The 24,879-nt window shown below is 41.3% G+C and overlaps 1 protein-coding gene across 1 annotated transcript in view; it reads right to left on the bottom strand.

The window, feature by feature from the left end:
• TBXAS1 (thromboxane A synthase 1) overlaps positions 1–24,879 on the bottom strand; it is a 233,323-nt gene that overhangs the window by 117,712 nt on the left and 90,732 nt on the right. The window contains exon 4 of the mRNA XM_013947330.2: positions 13,174–13,270. Coding sequence (XP_013802784.1) covers positions 13,174–13,270 — 97 coding nt within the window. The remainder of the gene's footprint in view (positions 1–13,173; positions 13,271–24,879) is intronic.

Raw genomic sequence — 24,879 nt, 5'->3', positions numbered from 1 at the left:
CCCCATCTGATGTCCGTCGCTCCCCTATACCACAGATTACCACCATCGCAATGGAGCTGGTAGAAAGACCCTGTGAGCGCTCATCATCTGTGTCAGTGCAAAGTCAGCCTGCAGGGCTTGGGAAAAGGCTGCATTGGTACGTGAACTCGGATGGACAAGCCGCCGTACTGAACCAGGCAAAGGCTGCCCACACGATCCGTGCTCCAGGCCTCGCTCAGGGAGTGGGAACTCCAGCTACTGCATTGTTAACAAAAGGTTGGTAGCAATAATGTTATCTTAAATCACTGCTGCAAAATTCAGAAGAGGGCACCAGCCCACAACCCTCTAGATCAGGGCTTTCTTTGCCCCACACCTAACAGTGCAGCAATGAGTCTAGTGAGAAACACTGAGTTAACCAGATCAAGTTAAATAGGAAATGAGCAGAGTCTTTGCCCAAAACTTGTTCGAAACCATTTTTCACTGCTTAACACATTCTTATGAGCTTTAGTGAGGATAGCGTAGAGTATATAAAGCTTTATACCATCCTAAATAAACAATGAATTGGAAGCAGAGGTGCTGGAATCCCTTGGGAACACAAACAACTCATTTGTCACTTTTATCCCAAACAGGAGAGCTTGTCTCAGCACAGTCAGTCCAGGTTTGCAGTTTCCAGCATGCCAGTAGCTTTAAAATAGGTGTGGGGTCTGGTACCTTAAATACCTGCATGCTTACCTGCCATCAAAAAAAGTACAGAAAAGCTACATACTTGACTTCAGTTTCAGATTGGTGCCATGCTTTAGGCACCTGGGTTTTGTTCTGGACTGCTTTTTAGTTTGAATTATGTCAATGCATCAAATTCTTCCCAATGAAATTTGCACTTTGTACGACTATATTCAGGATAGCAGTGGCTCATGGTATTCAGCATATATAGCCAGTGTCACGGCAACGTAGAACGCCATCCTACAGGGAGTCCCAGTCTGAGCTGGTTTGGCTCTATTGGGGATGATCTGTGCATTGTGCTAGATAAGAACATTATCCTGATATCTTAAAAAAAAAAAATCCTACATTTAAATTCAAATATAAACGTAAAGGCAGGTAAATGGATTAAGCTATCTGAAGGAGTGGGTGAAGAGAGGCCTACAACTTTATTTCCACTAATCTTGATATGGAATGTTATACTTTTTAAAGCCACTTCTACTTAAAAGTAAAAGATTCCAAGGTTTAATATAGTAATGCCCACTTATACCACATTAAGTCTCGCTGAACAAGAATGAACTTCACATGCTCACACATGCAAGCTCCCAAACGTACTTGTATCACATTAGAAACAAAAAAGTTGTCCATGAAAAGAAGTCATCTGTGTACCTAACAGCTAATAGACGCAGGAGGGAAACAGATTTATGGCCAACATAGCCATTAGGAAAAATGATGCCCAGATGCAACCCACAGCTCTGGGAGTCACCACAGCAGCACTAGTTACTGGATAGGCCCGAGGGAAGACAGACTTTTTCCGTCTTGCTATTACACCACTCTCCAGTCTCTGCTACTGGCCACCTTGGCGAAGCAGATACCCAGCTGGACTACCCAGATCTTTGGTGTGATACAGGACAACCATTCCCATTCTCATTTTGCCAGGTCACAGCTGCTCCGATGCTCAGTGCTGACCTTCTAGGCTTCCAGGAAGGTACAAATTAATGAGTTCTCTGTGCTATGAAACGTCACTGGCTGAGACCAGAATGGGTTACTCTTTCACCAGAGGCTTCAAAGGGACTTTTTGTTCATGAGCAGGCAAGCTGCCTCCAAAAGTGGATCAACCCACAAAAACAAAGCAAAGCCCTGTGTCTCAACCCTGATTGTTCAAATATGTAAAAAGGCCAACCTAAATGTTGAGGTCTGAGCCTGTATCAATTCTGGAACAAATGACAAACTTATTACTCTTCTCCTAACAAAACCAGGCCGGGAAAGGCAGGAACCAGAGGACAGGACACTCTACTATATAGCAGGAATAAGGAAAAGGGTGAAAGCTGTAAACAAAGCCAATCTCCTACTGAAAATAAGAGTTTCATAGGTCTTAAATAAGGGATTATCTAAAAGCGCTGCTATTAGACTGAATAGGCTTCAGGAAAAAAAACACTCAGCATATTTCTGAATATGTCGAATAAGTTCAACTTCCTTTTGAAAAGCAACAGATCAACAGAAATCAAAGGTCAGGACCAGCAAGACTAGCACAAACTGCACCTCCACTCCACATGTATCACAGTTACTCATAGCACAGCCAGCTGAGGACAGAATTAGATAAGGAAGCAATACTGAATTTAAACAGGAAAAAAACATTTATCAGTCTTAAAATTTCACATCTACTATCCACCAATAAAATGGATTCTTTAAATAAGGATCAGAGCCCTGGGAATATATAGTCCCTTCCTGTCTATAAGTGTTGTTTTTCTTCAGAGTTGAAGTATAAAAAAAGATGCAACAAAAACAGTAAATAAATAGCCAATACAAGTTTGATGAAAGATTGGCTCCAAAGACTGCTTTTGGCCTGAATAGAAAGATATGCTTTCATCCTGTTTTGACTATGCTCATACGTTTACCTAACATAATTGGATGTAGTTAATATTGCAGGAGCCTTCAAGCAGCGCACATTTCCCTCATTAGTGGGTTTAAAGCCTTAATGATATCTCCTGTGCTGCAGAAAAGCCCAGTGTAGGCTTTAAAAGTGATTGGCAAACTTCAACAAGATTTTTCTGGGGGAGGGGAAGGGAAAACCTAACAAAACTCTGTTCTCATTTTCTTCAGTCATTTAGAAAATTTTGCAGAATGACAGAAAAAAATCCAGCAGGGATAAATAAGCAGATAAAGATGATTTCAGTTGATCCTACAGTAACTCCAAGAAATGTAAGAAACAAATAGCGAGTGGGTAGAAAGAGTGACTCTACCCTCACACATATCTGCAACATGCTAAGACACATACATACTCAGACCTACACCCAAACTCCTTCTGATATAAACAAGCACACAGGCACAGAGTATTGCCAAATCAGCATCTTCCTACATCTGCAGCAAAATCACCTTTTTGTAGTTTCATTATGCAGCTTTTTTTTTTTTTTTTTGCCTTTTTTTTCTTTAAATCTCAATAGACTTGGCAGGGAAGCCTTGCATCTAAGAAATAGCATGTCACAATACACCATTAACTAAGTACACGCAAAGGGTTTGGGTTTTTGTTGTTTGTTTTGTTTTGTTTCTGTTATTGACTAATTTTGACCATTTTCCAGGAACAGAAATTTCACAGCCTGGTTTAGTTTCAAAAGAAGCATAATTATGTACAGCTGTATTCAGTATTTCTTAACTGCCTTGAACAATCAGTGAAAGGGAGATTTGCACACATTATCAGTCACTATCATTAGTGCTGTAAAGTACGTAATCCATCTGGTGTTCTGATGTCTACCTAGGAGCAGGTATTGAACCAACAATGGCTGCAGTATAATAGCATAAGGAACAAACATTAAAGACAAACGAAACAATGCAACAACTCGAGTCATTTCTCGATGCCATATTGCCCTTGTGTTTGTGGTTCTGCAAACCATTTCTTATATTTACAGGTGTGGAGAGCAGAGAATTAAAAATGTAAATTTCCTCACCACTCCGCTTTGCAGCCTTCCTAACGGAAGAGGTATCTGGATACCATGGTGATGGCAGCAGCCCATTAATAAATCAAAGAAAGACTTAGGGATAGATTCAAATATTTAGATCCATGCTGAAAAATAACTTGCATCACACACATCCTATAAACGGTAAGATGACTCTGCATCTCAACATCAGGCATGGTCTCAACCTACTGATTCATCATGCCTTCATAGGGGAAACAAGAGAAAAGAGGAAAGTTGCTTTTGAGCCTTCTAGCCTCCTTACAGTCAATCACAGTGCTTTTTATATTGCTGAGGTTGATGTCCCATAACATCTGAAAACAGATAGCCCATGCCCTTTGTAATTCTGGAGAAGAGCTACAATATGCAAAAGTGAGAAATCTTTATTGTTCCGTCCCATCTGTATACAGCCCATCTGCTTCTGCTGTCTCTGCTCGTCCATCATACAGAAGGAATCAGCTCTTTTTATTTGCTGTCTTACCCGGAGATGTGACAAATACTGTTTTTCTCTTCCTCAATTAGAAATTCATACATCTTAGGCAAGCAAATTCACGTGGTCTACCTGGACAATAATATATCAGCCCGCTCAAACAGCACCATCCCAAGATGCGTGGCTTCCTCCAAGCCCCGTGACGCTGTGGCCACTGCGGTGGGGGGACACTGACCCCTCCAAGGAGGGCTCTCTCCCGCTGCAATACAGTTCAGCGGTCGATGCAACCGCCCTGTGAGCACAGTCACACGCAAGAGGGCAACCCGATAACAAACCTTCCTAAAAAAACAAGCCACCCAAGTAACCCCTCAAAGAAAATAAAACATCAGTGAGAGGTGCTCCTCTTTAACAAGAGGTCTTGCCAAGTCAGTCAACTAGACTATCCTTTTATGTTGTAAAAACTAACTGGATTTAAATACAGTCAGCATTTTTTTAATTGCTTGTTTGTAACCAATTCTGTGGCACTCAAAACCATACCTATCAGTGTTCTCTTAAACTTTCAGGAATTCATCTTTATCAAATACTTAAACGTGTGACAAGAGACGCTGTTAAGTCACTTCACCAAGTAAAGCACAGAAGGACAAAGACTCCAAATTAAGGAAATGTTCTCCATTCTGGACAGACTATTAATAAATATAACAAGGTAAATATACACAGATGACCCACTGAATTAAATAAGAGATAAGAACTTGCATAGAAGTAAGCAAATGCTAACATCTTTTTGTGAGTAGTAATCAGCATTGACAAGTCAGATGTCCACAGTAAGTACAAATGAGCTTTCCCACATTGCAGGACTCAGATTTCCCCTTCTGAATCAGAACTTACAAAAGAAAAATGACAAAAACATATGAGAAGATAGTCCACAAAATACCGACGAGTCATTTGAATCTGTTAAAATTTAAAAATAGTAAAGTTAATATTAACAAATATTTCAAAATAGAAAATTACTCCAAATGAAAAAAACACAAGCTTTTCAATAAAACTTTTCCCTCTTCAATTCTGAAGCTTCTTTTTCTTTTCTTTTAAACTATTTGGATTAACAGATATATCAAAACCCAACCCTTTGCCATCAGTTCTAAAGTACTAACATTCTCTAATGATAATGTCCAGGTGGAAATTCCCAGCATACTCTTTAACATTTGTTAAGGTGACAAAGCACTTCCTAAATGATTTGCCCTTGTGAGCCCAGGAATTCTGTAGTAAAGCCAAAAACTGAGCTCAGAACGCCTAAATCCCAGCCTAGAGCCCTAATCACAAAACCAGACTTCATCTCACTGGGGTTCAGATGATCAGGTGGTCCCAAGAACATAGTCTACTAATATGTTAAGTCTTTCTTTAAGGCTAACTGAAGCCAAAGTCTGATTAATTTTAGTCAATAGCAGTGATCATTTGACAACATTAGTTTTGTGCTATTAGCTGCAGCAGATGGAGAATAAGGGGCAATTTGTTGTGCATGCATAAAAAGGCATACACAGTCTGAAAGAAATGACCCTCTCAATATTTATTATATTAATTTTTTAAAGTGTCTATTGCAAACATATGCACTACTACTTTAAAACATTTAAACAAAACTGGATTTAATCACTCAGAAAAATTAACTGTCAAGCTCTGAAACCAAGATGAGCAAAGAAGAAAAGAAACCCAGAATTAAAAGGTATTTTAAAAGGTAGGGGAAAGGGTAAAATGGTTACATTTACATTGACACAGCTATGAAGGTATTCTACTACATGTAGAAGATAACCACCAAGGCACTCTGGGGAAAGCAACCTCTCCTGCACGGTCCAGGGAGATTGGACCAAACCAAGGATAAGGGCCCTTGCTCAGCTCCCTGGCAGCGGCTGGCACCGGAAAATCTCTCAGACCTCCAGCCTCACATGATTATACAACAGCACCCAGAAATATGGAGTCAAACAAATTAATATTAAACAGTTAAGTGATATACAGCCAAGCACATTCTCCGCTAGCATAATTCCCTTTATATAAAGATGCCATACCAGCCAAGATTTCAAACCAACTATGATGGAGCAGCTGCAGAAAACTGCTAGGCAAAAAAGTAAATCTTAATAAATTCACTGCTTGGACACCTTTTCACTTATCCTCGTAAGGCACAGAATGATTCTTGGAAGCACTGAATATTCTCAGCTCAGTGAGAGTGAGCCTTGTTGTACATGTGGTAGGATTGACACTTGCTTGAATTTGTCCTACAAAGAGAGGGAGGAAAAACATCGCAGTTCAGAAGGACAGAGGACTGTGCATTCAAGGCACTGCCTGCCAGCAGGTGCGACCGCTTTGTTGTGCCCTGAAGGGAAACATCACCATGGCATGTATAAGATGCACATTTTGCAAAATTCCCATAAGACGAGGCGCAGTTGTTGCCTGCAAGGGTCTAATGAAAACCTCCAAAAGTTTCAGCATTTCCTCAAGCCAAGAAGAGACCCAAACCCAAAAATGCGTGCATCTGTATGCATCCACAAGTAAATACAAAAATACATGTGTGCACACATGCAGGTGTAACAACTCCTTCTAAAACCAGTTAAGGTACAAAAGCCTTAGGTAAGTCACCTTGCATGCCCTGTGTTAACCCAGCAGTAAACAAGATAAAGGAGAGAGAAAATGAAGAATCATATCTAAAAAAGACAGAAAGCAGTAAACAAACTTATACCACCATCCTTCACCCCACTGTCTCAAAAAACAGCTTGTTTTTAAAGCTAAAGATTAAAATGAAATTATTAGCTCATGGTGGAACATCACTTGTGTACAGTGAGCTTAAAGGATGGAAAAAAGATGTCATGATTTATATATTACATTATTTTTTTTCTCTTGCTTAAATTCTTTGAATCATTTTCCAAATATTGACTTACCCACGATCATACTGTGCATCACTACTGCTCCAAACCATGCCCCCACGTGCAGGTGAGCCTCTAACAAGGCACATCAGTCATCTGTTTACAAACTGAGTTTATGGCATTTTGCAACAACAGTTTGGAAGTAAACTAAGAATTTCACTTGAGGTGATGATGATGATGACATTGCCAGAACAGGAAATAATCCTATGACATTTAATCTGAAGAAACGAAACATTTCTAAACCAAACAAGCAAGGGTACGAGGTCAAGACAGCGTGTATGTGTGTTTTCGTCAATAGCAAACAATATTTTGTTCCTTAACTATTTTTAAATGACATATCTCCAAATGAATATTTTAGTGGTTTTATTTTTCAAAACAAAAACCATGTTTGTGAGAGAGAGACTGAAGAAACAGCCCAACCCATAAGCCAGGGCTTGGATATGGGTTTGGATACACAATTGAATTTTTGCGTTCACTGAATTACAGTACATCATGCGCACGCTCTAAAAACTAAGACATAATGTGTCAAGTAAAATCCTGCGCAAGATATTTGCAAAAGGCCCAGAGTATGCACACGTGGCCAGTCACTGAGGTGTTTTCAGGCAGTCGTGCATCTCAGCCACGCTCCGGAGAGGCGTCATCAGTATCAGTCATCGTAGGGGCGTCTGAAGTTAACGCAACTACGCTGATTTATGTTGGCTGCAGACCTGACCCAATATTTGGATGTAGCTTTTGAGAGTGCATCATACACACACGCTTTTCATGCTGCTACTCTATCCTCAAACCAGAGATCAGAAAGAGCAGCTGATGCAGTGGTACGTCAGCCGTCCTGGACCATAGCTGAACAAGATGCTGAAAATAGCCCCCTTCCGATCTGGCGATTGGAAATGGTTTGCTTAACGCTACAGGTAGGCCTGAAGCTTTACAGATAAAACAAAATAAAGATGAGGCCACCAGCACAGGGTAACAGGCTAATTACACATACAAAAAGAATAATGACATCCCACATAGATGAATTAGGAGGAGGAAGGGGGAAGGACAAACAAAAGCAGAAAGAAAAGAGAGCTGTCCCAACTCCTTTTCCTTCCAGGGCACACAAAGAATTTGTAGTGCCATGTTACACCAACTTTGCTACTATTTTGTTATTTTTACTTCTTCATTATTATTTGTTGTTATTCCAGTATGTGTTATTTTTTTCCATTATAACAGCAAAAATGGATGGGAAAATAGTGGCATTATCTTACAGCTGTTGGAATAGGTATAGATTTGTATATTTAAAAACATCACCTTCCTCCAGTTGGTTGGGATGCAGAGTTCAGGATCTGGTCTGAACCAACTACTAGTTTCTGCTTGTGCTAGCTGCATTAATCCTGGCAAAACACTGACTCCTGCAGCCAGACAAACCTTGACTAGCCAGTATTTACCTTTGCCTTAGGGCTCACTGATCTGCTTTCTTGGCAAATAGCTTGGCCTGCAGCTTCTGAAACGATTTGCCATTTAAATGACAGACCAACTGGGTAACTGCCATATCTCCCTTCAAATTGCTATGTCAGAACATTCTGCTCCTACATTTTTAAACGTATACTTTAAAGATTCCCAAGCACCAGTTCAAGAATAATTTTTCAATGCAGAAATTAAAAACAATCTGAAAACACATTATGTATCATTATCTTGCCTGACAGAATACAACAAACGTCATAAACGTGTCCCACACAACACAGCAATGCAACTAAAGAGGTTAAGGAATAGTGTTAGTGCTCTTAAAAGACAACTTCCATTCAAGAGACAATTTACCGTGGATGTGAGAAGAAGGTATCATTTACTGCAGCAGAGCCCTGCCTAGAGTTCTGGCTGAGGTTTTCATGGTTAACCTAAATTAAAATCAATTCCATATTTTTTTTGGCAGAAGGTCTAGAAACTAATTTTCATCTTTTCTTCTTAGACTATAATTAAAAACATAGGGAAAAGAATTCATATGCCTCAAGTATGAAGGTACATTACACTAGATATTTTTGTTTTTAAATGGTTGCAACACTCACCTTAATCAAGTAAAAATTAAGTGGAAAAAAAGGAGGTCATTATTGCCTTCCTGTGATTATATGGATAATGCTAAAATATACCCCATGCTTCCAGGGAAATAACACCCTGTGTGCTAGACTTAGTTGCTTGTTAAAAAAATGAAGTGAACCTTAATGCAGGTTTGATCTTCAGTCACCATACACTTCTGTCACAAGAAGTATTAATCAGTAACTCAAAAACAATAGAAGGCAGCAAGGGAACCTAAAATGCTCTTTACAGCAATATTCAAAAGATATTCATACTGAAGATGTGCAATGTATAATACCAAAGGGAAACATAAATGCATAAAACGAACAATAGCTTGGCTTCTGTTCACATGCAAAATCTAGTTTGTCTATATAATGAGTGAGCAGATAGGCTCGATGTGGAAAAAGCATGCAAGTGGACTAGGTTTATCTGGATGTGGAGACAGAGCACAAGACACTGCTTTTTCCAGAGCTGTCATTCAAGTGTAGACAGCCCTATTCAGCATGGACAGGGCCAACTAAACCAGCACCTGGTGCTATTGCCTTGCCTTGGCCCACTGAGCTTTGCCCGCCATCTGAGAGTGCTAGGAGCTCCTCTCCACACATGAGAAATCCTTATGGTGCTCAAATAGTCAATCAGAAAAAAGAAATCAGGTTAAGCTACTCAAAACTACTGCCAGTACCAGTACAACCATAATAAGATCCCTTCAAGACCAAAAGAATGCCATGCCAGCTTCCTTCCAGCAGAAAAAGGAGAAACATGAGTTTTTCATTATTTCAAGAGTGATGTCAAACCCTCTCTATTCCTCCAGAAGGAAATCAGGCAAAGACGTCCTCTCGAACTCCATGAGAGCTGCTCCGGATCAGGAATTCCCAAATGCAGTAAGGGGAGAAGCAGTTTCCAGTCACAGTAACACAACCAGACACTGTGTCTTCACACTCTTTGGATTCAGCCCCCAAGACCATGGATAACATGGCCCTTTACCTGTTGCCTTCACTGAACCATGTGGTCTCTTGCCTAGGTATTAAACTATGCAAACTCTTCCAAGAGTCCTTTCAGCAGATTAAAACCATTCTGATTCCCACACCTTTTGAATACTTTCAGCAAGCAGCCAGCAAGGACACAATTATGGATTAAGGTCATTCTTCTTACAGGTGATCAAAGATATGACATCACGTTACAGACAGCTTTAATAAAAGCTCCAAGTTCACCAAATCATCATCTTATCAGCTCTTGTCCATCAAGTACATTCACTGTTTACAACACTTCACAAGTACAATTTCCCATTGTCTCTTACTCTAATGTATATATACATATATATATATACATAAAAACAATAATTGGAAGAGCAGGACAATACACATGAATTATCAACTTCTTCCACCCTCTAATACACTTAGCTTTGAGAACTAGTGCTATACATCATGCAGTTTAGTGACACTTTGTTAACATATGACTGCTCCAACTGCTACAGCGTGGTGAATAATGCATCTTTACAGCACTCTGGTTTAATATACTGACATTGCCCCTCTGGTGCATGAGGTACAAATTCTGGTTTTGGCAATGCTTTCGGGGGGGGGGGGGGAAGAGTGCAGTGGGTTTTCCCAAGGTCTGTTCAAACCCACCAGTCCCAACCCCTTCCCCATCCTTCTCACTCTAAAAGACTAACACTGTCAAGCCAAAAAAGGTTTGGGACTGAAATAACACAAGAATGCCACGTCTGGACTGAAATATATTAGCCTAGCTTGGTGCACAGCATTAACTCCAAAGTGAATCCTATAACCATTCATCAGCAGAGCATTTGGGAAGGAAAGGGTAAAGTAAGAAAGAGGGAGGTATTTTGTATTTTAAATTCTCCACTGGCAAATAGAAACTCTTCCTTAAAGTAAAGGAGTTTGCTTTCAGTAATTTTAAAAGATATAAACAGTAGCAATCCCATTAAAAGCCCCAAAACAACATTTATTCAGTCAATATGAGAAGAAAGAATTCTATTACTCGGAAAGTGCTTTTCTTGCTCTCACCTTGCAACCATTATTCACATACAGCCAAAATTACATTTGAATACATTCAACTGGCCTTCATTACATACCATCCAACATTATTTATTTTTGTATAGAAACCTTTACATATACCATAACAAAACACTTCACTGAGAGAGTTGACTGTGAATTCAAGAGGACATGCAGCTTTCAGGGCAAAAATTCAAATGAGGAAAAAGATCCCAGAGTTGGATGTGGCAGGTCCCAGAAAGGGAAGACTGCTGTTTCTCAGGAAAGGAAGAGCAATGGATGGAAGAGGGGGAATAAAGTGGAAGATGAGAGATATAAACACCTGAAGATTGCAGCTGTGTGAGAAGACCACAGAACAAGCAGATAAAAAGCATACAAGACAAAGCAAGTTCATTTAAATAAGATTCATGGGTATGAACCAAGCCAGAAATAGCAATAGTGCATAGGGGGAAAACTACACCCTTTGTTAAAGTGAGGGGTAGGAATTAAATTTTCACATTTGCAACAGGTTTTCTGGTTAGTGTTGGGGATATCGCTCTATCTGTGCCTCAGTTCCTCACACATAAAATAGGGTGTTGTGCAGAAAACCCACCAATGGTTCAGGGGACAGTCAAGTGATAAGGGTAAGATATGAACCTACACAGACAGCTGTATCTAAAAGATCTCTGCTGAAGAAAAAAAGGCAGAGGGAGACTGGCTAGAGTAACCTGAATTATGTGAATTTTAGAGAGGAACACAAGTGTTATAGACCATGACAGACAGATGTACAACCAAGGGAAAGAGAAATAAACCATAAAAGCCCTAAGAGAAAGAAGAATTCTGCCAATATAAGAAAGGTGGCAATGCACAGACAAATGTGTTCAAATGACAAGGCTGACTAAAATTAAGAGCAGAATGAATATCTCAATGTTTCCTCAAAGGAATGCTCTCTAATTTCAGAGAGCTGTTATTTGGACACCAGCTAACATTATGAATAATGCGGATAATCTGCTCCCATCAAATGTTCAGGAGAAAAGAATGGGAAAGGTGTAGACAAGAAGAGACAGGGTTCCTGCTTGGGAGCAGAAGGAAAGGGACAGGAAGTTTCTTCAAATACAGAGAAACGCAGCAGAGACCCTTATGACACACAAGAACTTCAGCCTAAGAAACCTGTATGCTGGGATTCCTCCATTCAGATGGGAGTTACAGGCAGAACGAGGGGACACTGGTATGAGTAGTTATAAGATACAGGTATTCACAAGATAAACCTTATGCACCAGCACAAGCAAACACAGTGGACAAACAGTCTATGAGCAGATTGATGGGTTGGGCAGAGGAGCAGAGGGACAGAGGAGACAGATAGCTGATCAGGGGAGACATTTCCTCTAAGGGCATACACAGCCCTCCTGAATATATGTGGTTTTATTTCAGCAGGTTTGAGCATACGAAGGGGCCAGGAGGAAGAAGGGAACGGAAGACACTGAGGCAACGTGTGGTCACAGTGACAGTATTTCCTTGTAAAATGTTGAGGAACTGCTGTAAATCTAGCCATTACCCCCTCATTATTTGTTCCAAACAGCCCTTGAAAAAGAGCTTTTTAACACATATGTGCATATAAATAAGTCATCAACAGAATATGTATGAGTCCTTGCTAACCCTAACTTCATTCTCTGCCATTTGTTATTTTCACAGTGATAAATAAGATAAAGCAACATATGTTAGCTGCGGGAGGCATGGCCCTGTCCCAGGCAGCTTGCTCCTGCCACAGCAAGTCTAAAAATACAAAACAGACCATGGCTGGGAGAAAGCAAGTAATACTGTCCCCATGTTACAGTCTGGGAAGTAAGGCAGAGAGCTAGAGAGTGATTTCGCTAGGATTTCACAGGGGATCAGTAGTAAAACTGGATATTGAAACACTCTCTATTCAGTGTCCATCCCGTGCCTCAATCACAAGCGCATCGCACCTCTTTTAATGGCATTTTAGCCTCAGAGTGTCCTGATAACAGAAGCATTTGACTGAAATGTATATAGTGTGAGTTTATATATCTTTAAGTTTTACTGAACCATGTTGTGCATCTTTCCCTGCCTATCCAGCTCTCTTGCAGTCACTTCTGGTCAGAACTCAGGCTAGCAGTACTACCACTTCTGTCCCCAGAGACAACCTTTCTATTACTTACAGTTCTGTTGGTGAAGTTACTGAAGTCTGTCACTAAGATATGCTTGATCATCTCTGGTGTGGACACCACCACAAACATCTGGCGACCAATGTAGTACCTACAAAGACAAAGTGGAGAATCATTTTAGCAGGTAACTTCAATCAGAGAATCATGACCAGTCCTAAAATGCCTCTGTTGGCTTGAAAATACTTGGCATGATCAAATATCACAGAAAATATGTTACATTGGGTAAATCCATATCTTTATCCATCCTTCTCAATTATAGTTTTTTAAATTAAGATGCATGATTCCATAATTTAAAGGACACAATTTAAAACCTTTAACTGATTAATCAGTAATCAGCCAGCATTTCAGCGTAATCCTTGACGCACTCTATGCTCACTGCTGAATTCCGTATGAAGTGACGTAGCATCACTAAATTAAACTACAGACGGACAAAACATTAGTTACCAACAACCTAAACAACCCTGAAAGAACTTCAAGATCCTTTATCCTGAAGTTACAGTGATATGAAATGTCTTTCCGTGGCAATGCCCTGTCTACCATGACACTTTTCAGAAGCGCCCCTGCAGCAGGGCTGCAGTAAAGGCATTTTAAAATAAGTCCCTCCCCCAGCAGTATGTATCCCCCACTGTGGCCCATGGGCACACCATGCTTGGTGGCTCTGCAGCAGGGAGGAGGGAGTACCACCAGCAAGGAGAGGTGGCCTATGGGCCCTACCTTTGCCCACTGCTGGACCAGAAAGACCACGCAGACAGTGCTGCCTCTGCTCTGCAGGGAGGGAGGAAGAAGAGGATGACGGCAGGCACAGGAAGGCCAGGCAGTTCAGAGCAGAACACAAGAGCAATAATCCAGAGGCTGCAATACTGCGGTAATATCATCGCCTAATCGTTTTGGCGTGATATACCATAGAATCGATACATTGCTTATCACCTGTCTACGTTGCAGCAACAGAACAGGCAAGCAAACCCTGAGCCGGATTAAATTTAGTAACTGAAGGTTCCCATGGCAATGAAGCTGCAGCAGCACTGATTTCACCAGGGGCTAACAAGTCAGGCAAATATCCTGACTGGAAAGCAGGGTTTCACAGTCTACCTTGCCACCTGTACCAAAGCTCATAACAAATGGCAGAGAAGAATAGGGAAAGAAATCTTCCGGAAGGAAGAAGACATCTTCTTGTGTCCTTTGGTGAGTTTCCAGAGGGAAATGCTACCTCCCGAATCTGACGCACAGGCTCCACTTGTCTCTCTGATACAGGAGCTACGTATTCTTACCTTCTTCAGCGTTGAAATCAAACTTCTTTCACCTCACTCACTTTGCCCAGCTATACCAAAGTAGCTGGCTGTTAAGGATCAAACATTTCCTCAGACTCTAATACATGCACACAGGAGAGCTGTGGCCTCATTTTAAACAGTGAATTGACCAACCTTTGCAAAACAGGATAATACCCTAGATGACCCTTCTGCTTGTCACTTTTAGGATTCCTGTGGTAGCACCAAGAGGCACCATCCTGCATGTTACATGAAGCCCGTGTGTGACAGCTCTAGCTCACTTCAAACTTGGGAGGTTGCAGAGCTCTGGCTCAGGTCCAGCGAAGTAAGGGGACGGTACTCACAGCCACAGGTCGCAGCGTACCTTGTGCTTAAATGTATCCAGGACTAAAATGTGAGAAAGGAGCATCTCCTATTCAAGCTGCTTGTATGAGACAGTGACTTTCATATCAGGCTTATACAAACAAATCTATATCTCAACCTCCAACTCAGTCCAGCCACCAGAGCTCCCAGTTTTGCTTCCACAGCTAAACTCATTCTTTCTGATCTAATCTTCTCCATCTTTCTATCTATAGTCACCTATTTTTCCTTTCCTAATACTGAATCCAGTTACAAATAAACGCAGGGAAAGAGAAAGAACAGAAGGGAAAAAATCCACTAAAATTAATAAATTGAAAATATTGAAAAAATATCTTAAATTGCTTTTTAAGCAAAGTTCCTCCTGCTTTTAAGAATGACTGCTATAAAGCACACTCATCTTTTATCACACCCCAAACAGTAAAAGTTCTCTTCCTAGCTTCTTTCCATTCTCCTGCTTTCTGCACATAATCGTTCTAACCTTTTCTAAGGCACAAAAGAAAGTGGGCTTGGGTGGGTATGGATATGCTTTGGAAAATTAAAAATTACAAGCTAGGAGCATGATTTCCATGTTTTTCTCCTGAAGTTAAGAAAAAAGGAAAAAGGATGAGAAGAACTAATTATGAAACAAGATTGCCTGAGCTATTTCACTTCGCAAACACAGGTCCAGAACCTGCAAAAACAATGGAAATACACATGACTTTGAATACCTGAGTTTGAAAAAACTTAGAAAACTTAGAATCCTTTTCAAAATCAAGGCCTTCATCTTATACCAAGAGGATATCTCCTGATTAGGATTTGTTTACTTGTTTTGAAATGGCAAGTAAAAGATAAAATCCTCCTGAACAATAATCTATTCTTCCCAAATAACCCTGCCATGTAATTTTATTTTTATTCTGTATTACTATGTGAGGATATCGCCTACCTCACATAGGCTTAGATTTATTATTGAACAACACCTGATATTCTTGTCAGATTTTAATAAATAAGAGTTTGAAAAAAACAAAAGCCTCCTAGCAAGCATATTACAAATGGATTCATGAATAATTTAGGATAGCACTTTTTATTAACTTTCTCCAGGTTAATCTTTTCTTAGGGCTTGTCCACAGACAAAAGTTCTGCCTTTAACTATAGCAATACAGTACAAATAAACTGCTGGACCCAATCCTTTGCTATATTTTCATGTAGGGTATTAGGAGTGAAATAAAAACACTCTCAATCTAGCTCACTCCTGTAAAGAAACAAGAGCGTGTGAATGTAGTATGGAGTCCTCCTAGTGATACAACTCTGTCCGCACCAGAATCTGCTCTAACACTACCATATGGGTAAAAATAAAAATTCTTCACCCACACACGAGTATGATTTTCAAGTGCAGATGAGGCCACAGTTACCTAAGTTACACTGGTAGGGTAATTTCCTTTAAATTTCAGTTTAAACTGCAGCCTCCCAAAGCAGAGAAAAGTCCACGTTCCTGACCCGTAGATTCAGGTCTGTTCAAAGGTGAGACAGAAACCGGCATGTTGGCATGAGGACAGCATTCACTTTCGGCAGTGGCCCCCATGCGCGGTCGGTGCCAAAGGCTGCGCCACGCTGTCCCAGGGGCTGCGCCCCAAGTTTTGCCAGACGTCTTCAACAGGGAGCACCCATCTCTCCCTCGCAGGAGCTGCGGCAAAGCCAGGTGACCTGCCAAGCATGTTTACTGCCCAGCTTGCAGGTCAAGAGGGTTATGTGCTAGCACACTGAGCAAAGGGAGTTAATGTGTATTCAGGGCGTTTCAATAACTCGAGAGGCTGCGAACACAAAATGGGCCGTTGCCACAGCTGGGTTTGTAAGAGCAGCACAGCATTGCTCATCCGGCACTTCATGACACGGACGGAGGCTTCTGCCTCGTGTTCAGGTTTCACCCTGGACATTGTGGTCCTCCTTGCAGTCATTAACCTGTTTAGTAAACGCGTCTTGTCTTTTTTTTTTATTCCAAGGACTGAGTGGTGGTCCAGCAAGGATTTCGGCTGTTCCCCGCATGCCCCGCTGTTGCTTTCCTCAGAGCCATCATCCAGTCATCCCATGGGCTGTGCCTCAGCCCACCTGCACCTCATGCCTGATGTGGCAGCGGCCACCAAAGCCACAGTGTGGCGGCACGAGGCACCAGCCACTCCGTTCCCCCTGCGGCACTGAAATGCACCATCTCCCTTTCCTGCATTTGACAGGGACCCCCTGGGAACCCAGCTATCTGCTCCCAGGCTATCACATGGATGAGTCACCCACCCGTAAAGCTGCCATCTTTGTGGGGAACAAGTTGAAGGACCAATTTAACACCACCCTTTCTGCACCCCAAAGATCATTCTAGCCATAGTGTATGGTGACCTGCTGCCAGCAGCATCCCCCCGGATCCCAAGCCACAGAGGTATTCATGAAGCAAAGCTCTCAGCAACATTACGTTGCCACACAGGAAAAAAAGGAGCGTATACACTGTACATCGTGGCAAAGGGCCACATGGTTTTGCATAACACCAGCATGAAAAGCACCTGCAACCCTCTCGCCTTGTTTATAGTGCTGCTGTCAATTCATAGAAGACTTTGATCTCCCTATCTATTATCAGCCCCATGCATTTCAAACATCACATTAATCATAAAGCATATATACGCTGTTAGGCAATAAACAAGGCTTTATCTTATATGCTGCAGACCGGTAAAGTACACAAAGATCATCTGAAAAGCTAAATGAAAAAAGAAAATTTTATTATCTCCATCTTCCTCAGGGAAGAACAAAGAACAGAGAACAACCAGAAGAAAACACAAAGAAAAGAAAAAGAGGTGAAGTATGCAAACGTACAGAACACAGGAGAAAAAGCTAATTTTCTTAGGAGACATTTCCAAAGAAAAATAAGTTCTTCAATCACATTGCCTCTATTATTTAGAAACATCCATTCACAGCAGGCAGAGAAATGCAAAAATGAACAGCGTACTGCTTGTTTAAAATAGGACTTAAAACCGGCATTGCTTGCTTAATTATTTCAGAGGTCAGCAAATTGATTTGTCATGAACACCATCCCCTTTAGCTCCTGTAGGCAGTTCAGATCCTATAGGACTAAATGATACGTAACTAATAGCTGCACAGCCCAGACACAATCTCCACAGAAACTGCTACTCTGGTCTGAGCGGAAAGGAAAGGAGCGAGGAAAAATCAGCAGGTACTGGTGAGTCCAATCATTATTGGTGTCATACTAGCGCCTAGAGGCCTCTGAGGTCCCTGAGCCCTAATCTGGTAGGAGCTCTGCATCAGGAGGAGGCTCATCCGAGGCCTGGGGATCCTACAATTTAAATAACCACAGCGGAGAAAACAAAGAGCATCCTCCTCTTTGCAGTTGGGAGACTGAGTCATAGGCAGGTGTAGAGGAGCCTGCAATGGCAGGCAGTCACCTATTTTCCCTACTGACCCTCCGTGGGAGCAGAGCTCCTCAGCTGCGGCTCCCACCTGGCAATCTCAGGCCGAATTTCTTTGGACACAAGGATGGATGCTGGAAAGTCAGGAGCTGAGCCCCTGTGTCACTGCTCCCCGCGTCCCAGGCTACGACTAAACTGATGGCATGCCCTTTCCTACGCTACTTTTAAAACACTGACAAGCGGAATACCTCTAGATTGGAGAGCTAAGAAACACAGGCTACCTCTTAAGGGGAAAAAAAAAAAAAAAAAAAAATCAGAAGCAGGTGAACTTACTGCACATGAAAATGAGGCAGTGGCAGCACTGAGTAGTCTCAGGCACAGAGAAAAGTTTCAAGGCACAGCTCTGCCAGTACAGACATGCCTTAGCCTAAGAATAATCCAGCCCATTGTGCAAATCCATAAAAAAGACGACATGGCCACAGTGATTTCTATTTAAGAATAAATTGTTTCTCATTTCCTTTTTTGATGAACTATGCGTCTTTTCAAGTCATGAAAGCTTTAAAAATAAGCACACAGAACCATTTAATTCCTCACTGTATTAAAAATATCATGTAACAAGACACACAGACGTTCGTGTATACTTTCTGTGCTGCTATGTATTGCTGTGCATCCACCTCTTCGTCCACACACCCAGGATTAAAAATGCTATCTTCTACATACCAAGAACCTCCGTGCTATCTCAGACTCGCACCTTGCCAAGAGACCTCTGCTTCCTGACATGCTTAAGGAAATATCAAAAAAGGAAGAAAATTCTGGGATTATTTATATTCTTCCCACTGTTAAAAGCACAGCTATTTTTAAAGGAGCTCCTCCCTCATCAGGTCCAGTAAAAGACTCGTGCTACAAAAGTAATATTTTTAGGGTTAAGGGTAAGGAGGAGGAGGACTGCTTAGGGCTATTACCTGGCACAGAGTTGGTAGGATCTCGCAAGCACCTTATACCAGTGGTGCAAACGAGATCTGCTCCCTGGCATCTTTAAGTCAGACTAGGATTTAGCAACTTGAGGGCATTGCACTCATTTCCTAATCCCTTCCCCCTTCCAAGAAAACGGTGTGGGAGACGCAGACTCTGCATGGCTGTGTTAATTCATTCATGAAATGAAGTAGATGACATTTACCCATGTATAAGAAATGACAGGGATTAAATTAAGCTCACAAAGTGCCACGAAGAGGAAAAAAACCCTCTAAATTATACAAGCGTATTTGGCAATCTGTGTCCATTTGGCTTTCCATGGAAATTTGAGTCTGGACCCAAGTGCAGAGTTTAGGCATGGCAAACAAAAACCTCACGCCCACGCCAACAGACCAGGAAGAGACGCAGCAAAGGGGATGGAGACAGGTAACTGAATCATTTCTTTTCCCATGCTAGGTGGGCTGCAGGAGAAACCCACAGAGAGGGCAATGCCGAGCCGCACAGTGTTCCTGCTTTGCTTCCCTGCAGCTGGAGAGCTTCCGCCTCCCAGGGCTGCCTCCGTTTATTTTTATCCTGGCAACGGGGCTAGCATGATTGCCACCACCACAGCTCCGCGCATTTGCATCGTATCACCAGTGTTGATTAGCTACATCAGTATTGCATTTCATTAAGGCAAAATGAAAGCTGTAAATAGGATAGCGTTTTTATAGGATGCTACTGAAAATGAGAAGTGCTGTGATATTAATAAGAAACCAGTTGTTCCTCCTGCCTGGAAGTACTGTGCTATTTTGACTGGGTGAAGCTGAAAAATGCTCATCGCTCTTAACTTGGCAAGACTGCCAGAAGAAGGTTTCCAAATCTTTTCCCATCATGTTTCCCACCAAGCTTGGACTGTATTAGTCTGGGTTTTTTACTCATGTTTGGACAGTGACATTTCCACCAAAGCTTGTTTTGTCTGCATGCATTAAAGCGCAGAAGGCCTGACTGATCCCCCGTGACGTTGCAGCAGACGTTTCCTGTGTGTTTCAGCATATTTCTGTGCCTGGCCTCTCTGAGGGTTTGCGAGGCACAGCGTGAGAGCAGCCTCAGCTCGGGCTCTTTGCACCCAATCTGATACCAAAGTATCCCTTTTCCATATGCTGCAAGAAAACCCATCAGGTTACTATTTCCAGAACTGTTCCAGAACAGGTCACTGTTTCCAGAGAAGACTACATCTGGGAGATAGAAAACTTTGTGTTCCTCCCAACTTTATTTGCTGCCATCTACACTGTGTTCATTTACAAGGATTTGGATGAGTCTGTTTTTTATGTTCACCAGTGTTGCATTTTTTTTTTTTTTAATCAGCACAGTTAAAAAAAAAAAAGGGCTACAAGATGGGTGAGGAGGATAAGCTGAGAGCCATACTCAGGATACACATGGGCAGCCTTTTCTCTTTCTGTCTTTATCTTTATTTATTTTTTCTTTTTAAAAATAATGCAGGGAGAGGGATCTGTTCGGAGTTTATCCAATTCTAGTCAGAAGCTACAAGCAGGTTCACTTGACAGACAGGTAAGCAATTTCTAGGAAACACCAGGAAACGTCATGGGGTCAAGACTACAGCCATTTCCTACAAGGTAAATGGAGACAGCACAGGGTACTTGAAGATTAGGGAGATGACTGGGACGCTACGCAGAAAAACATGGCTAAAAGAACATACGGCAGAGGGGCGGCAGCGCACTTCTGCTTTCTAGCAGAGCCTGTGGGATCCACCTGAACAAGTGGTGGTGAAGCTGGGGATGATCCTCAGTGTCCCAGGCGGCAGGACAGGGCACGTGTTTCGCAGTTCAGGCTCCAAGGAAAACTGGGAGGTGGGGAACAAAAGGAGCATAACATGTATGCAAACATGCAGAGAAAATGAAATTGAACAGATTTCAATAGAATTTGGTGGTACTTCAGCATGGCAACAGACAGCAGTTTATAAAACAGGGTGACTCTAATAGAACCACAAGTGCAATAAGGTTGCTAGTTACAACACCCATCGTTAAACTTCACATGAGCAAACACAACTCCAGATGACTAAAGCAAAACCTATGTTATCTGACTTCTGCCTTGTAAAGCATTTCTGACCAGGATGAAATAGAGAAAACTTACATGTCTGGTCATTTATTATTTTTTCTCCCTAAGACCTAGCACCAGGTAAAAAATAAAAGCCATCCATACATCTGCATTTCTGCAAGCTTCGTTTCATACACACTTTACGTATCAGGGCCAAGACTCACAAGTGTGACTAGAGTTTTTCATGTCTCTGGTTTTGGTTAGCCATTTTAGCTCCAAAGGGAACAGCTTTCAGAAAACACTGAATATCTACCTTCTGAAAAAGTTACATCCTCATACATATTTTCAGAACAGGTATTCATAACAAGCACATTCAAAAATCAGTAGGCTGTTTCTGTTTGTTTTGATTCTGCACTTTAGCTTTGATTTCCTGGTAGGCAAGACAGCTCATCCAGCTTCTGCAAATATGATGAGCAGTGGTGGACAATACAATGTTTTACTTTTGCATGCATTTGAAATAAACATTTACATAATTTTCTTTCCATCTATCACATCTTACTGGCATTTTGATCTTAAATCAATAAATAACAATATATTTCACACCATCACTTTTTATTCCTTTGTTTATGTCAATGCAGATCCATGCACTTCCACAATGATAGTCTTAATATTAAAATGTTTTAATTCCTCAATAATGCAAAAGACTCAATTTAATAATTTTCAACATTATAAACACAACAACATGATAAAATGAGTAAGCCAAAATGGGTTTTGCATAACACACTAAACATACAAATACACTGTTTTGTTAAATAAGAAACAATACACTGACAACATGACTTAGTCATAGCTACCAGCCTGAAGATATTTGAAGTTTAAGCAAATGAAAGCAGGGTTTTATAAGTGGGAAGCAGTGGGCAAGCCATACAATTAGTTCCTCTGCAATAAACCCACAGCACTGGGCCAGCATCAGCCAGCCTTACTCAAGCAAGTAAAGGTTTGCCTGGCTGGCCACGAGGGGGCCGGTCATTGGGACTCACTTTTCCTTTCCTGATCCGCATTAAAAATATGTTGAAACAAAGGAAAAAGAATAGTAAAAACCTACTGAGTTCCTAGAAATGTACTTTTTTATGCTACAGGATACAGAATGCATGTAAAAATTCATTTTTTTTTAAATCCTTGCATACCTAAGGTAGTGTATCTTTTTTCTAAACATTTTTAAGATCTATACACATAAACACACAAAACCATTTAATTTTGTTAATGCATTGCTAAATGCACACTAAGCCCAATAAAAGTCATTTCCCAATGCTTTAAGCATTTATCATGAAACCACTAGCAGAATTCTTTAAAATAAAAATGCTAGCCATGCACACGACCAAACAAAATTATCTCGGGAAGGGCTAATATCTGACCATATGGAAACACTAGAAAGCAGAGCTTTGTTATAGGACTAGAAGGAAAAAATACATTTTTTTTTTTTCCCCTCACAGAAAAATTGTAAAGATAAAAATATTTTTAATACTGAAAAAGCTACAGCTCCAGGAATCAATTCAATCTGTGTCGTGCTGGACTTTAAGAACCCATTAAAAAGAGCTGTGATAAATTTCCTAACCTCTTTCAGTGCACCGCACAGAAGACAAAGGAAACTGAAATTCAACAGAGATAGAAAAGAAAGAAAAGAATGGGGGGGGGGGGAAGAAACCATAGATTGTGTATTGGTGGTAACATCCTTGCTAACAACAATGGGCAAATCCGTGACACAAAGCCTGATGGAAACAGGAGCGACACACACAGCTAATGATGGCACACCCAAGCAGCAACTTCCAGGAATATCTGCTCTTATAAACGGACACGGTGCTGCTGAGAGGTAGCTGAGTCACTACTTTCGTAACACAGCAAACTCCCTCGGCAAGCGCACAGAAAACAGAGCTTTGGGATGTGCAAAGCCCTGGTAAAACACATGCGGAGATAATATCCTGCAAAGAGGTAATAATAGGCTCTCCTGGTTTAAATTATTAAACCTTGCCAAAACCCACGCAAGTCCAAGGATTTGTCCCAATAATTTAATTTGCTGCCATGAGAAGAAACAGATCACGTTTCAAACAGTAGTATTAGTAAGAGCACTGCCTGGCTGACCTACTTTTTCATTTACCATGTTGTACCTCTCTTCAACTGCAACAAAAACACTTCTTTGCCCTATTTTTTTTTTTTGCCAGTTTTATAACAACTGACATAACACATTACCTTGTTCTGAAACAACCCAAATCCCAGAAGATGGTGGAGTTTGTTCAGCCCTCTCCTCTTCCGTGGACCCGTCCTTTCACCTTGGAGCAACAGGTCCTGTTCACTTGCTCCCCTCCTTCTGAGGGACAAGTAACAGTGGAGCATATCATACAGACACTGGGATTTGATTCCCTCCACATGCTGCACATATTCAGGTTCTGCTCCTGGCTGCATTAGACATCTGTCCTGCACCTGATTTTGGTTGCCCTGGGACATTAGTGAGATTTTAGCTCAAAAAATTCTCCTTTTTGGATCAGCTGTATCCACTCCGCTACAGGTCTCAGGGCTCCTGGAGGATCTGCCTCATTTCTGAGCTGCCCAGGTGAACTTTAGCACCCAGTGCCACTTTGCTATATTATGTTTAAAAGCTATTGGTTCTGCGGTGTCTGCTGGAGCTATTTCATGGAGCCTTTCCCTTCAAACAGTAGAGCACACATGAAACACCAGCAGTTATACTTAGGATTTTTGAGATGAAATTTTCTGAAGCAAAAATTGCATTTTTAACTGTTCAAAGTCTACCTAGAAACAAGGGAAAACAAGTAAATTTGAAAACACACCTATGAAAACACTTTGTATTCCTTTTAAATATACAGGTATTGGGGTGAGATTATTAAGTGACTTGGATCTGCACACAACAACAGAGCTATAGCAGAGATACGACCCACTGAATCTATCTGTAACCCCTACAACAAAGCAAAAAATACAGGCATAACTGTAGGATGAACCATCACTGAGGTAAATATATTGATCTATCAAAAATGATTGAAGACTGACAATAAAAGGGTTATAAACGCTTAGAAGAAAGAGAAAGCAAAAACACAAAACCAACTCACTGAAAAACTCCCACCTGCATTCACAGGGAAAAAGCAGCCTGGAACAATAAAACACAATGGCAGCGCCTGTACATCTTTGATAGCCGCCCCTCCCAAAAGCTGGAAGAACGTTGCTATAAACCAGGAAAATGGAAATGCAAACGCAAGGAGGAATCATCTGGGGATTCAGATATTTTGGGTCCTGTAGGCGAAGAAGGAAGGGGAGAAATGTAGGAAGGCAAGAGAACGCACTCCATTTAATATTTCTGAATTATCGATCATGTTCGCCTCACCTGAAGTCTTTTTAATCCAACAGAGACTGTACGGTTAAATAGGGAGCGTTAACCTCCAGGTAGTTTCAGTGCTGCCGGCAACACCATCCTACCCGCTGACCTCAGCATGATCCACTGGTTCGGCTTCTCCTGCTCCGGCAGGAGGCAGCCTGCAGATTTTGGGGGTGCCAGCCAGAGCAAATCATTTAAACAACTCCCTGCAGAAATTCGGTATTCAAAATGGCAAATTCAAAAGAAGCATGGCATGGGGAAACGCACTGAATGTAATGGCCATAGCAGTCACCTGTGCGTACATATA

Source organism: Apteryx mantelli, chromosome 1, assembly GCF_036417845.1.
Source record: "Apteryx mantelli isolate bAptMan1 chromosome 1, bAptMan1.hap1, whole genome shotgun sequence".
Taxonomy (NCBI): domain Eukaryota; kingdom Metazoa; phylum Chordata; class Aves; order Apterygiformes; family Apterygidae; genus Apteryx; species Apteryx mantelli.
The sequence above is the reverse complement of the archived record's forward strand: the minus strand, read 5'-3'. Positions and strand labels throughout refer to the sequence as shown.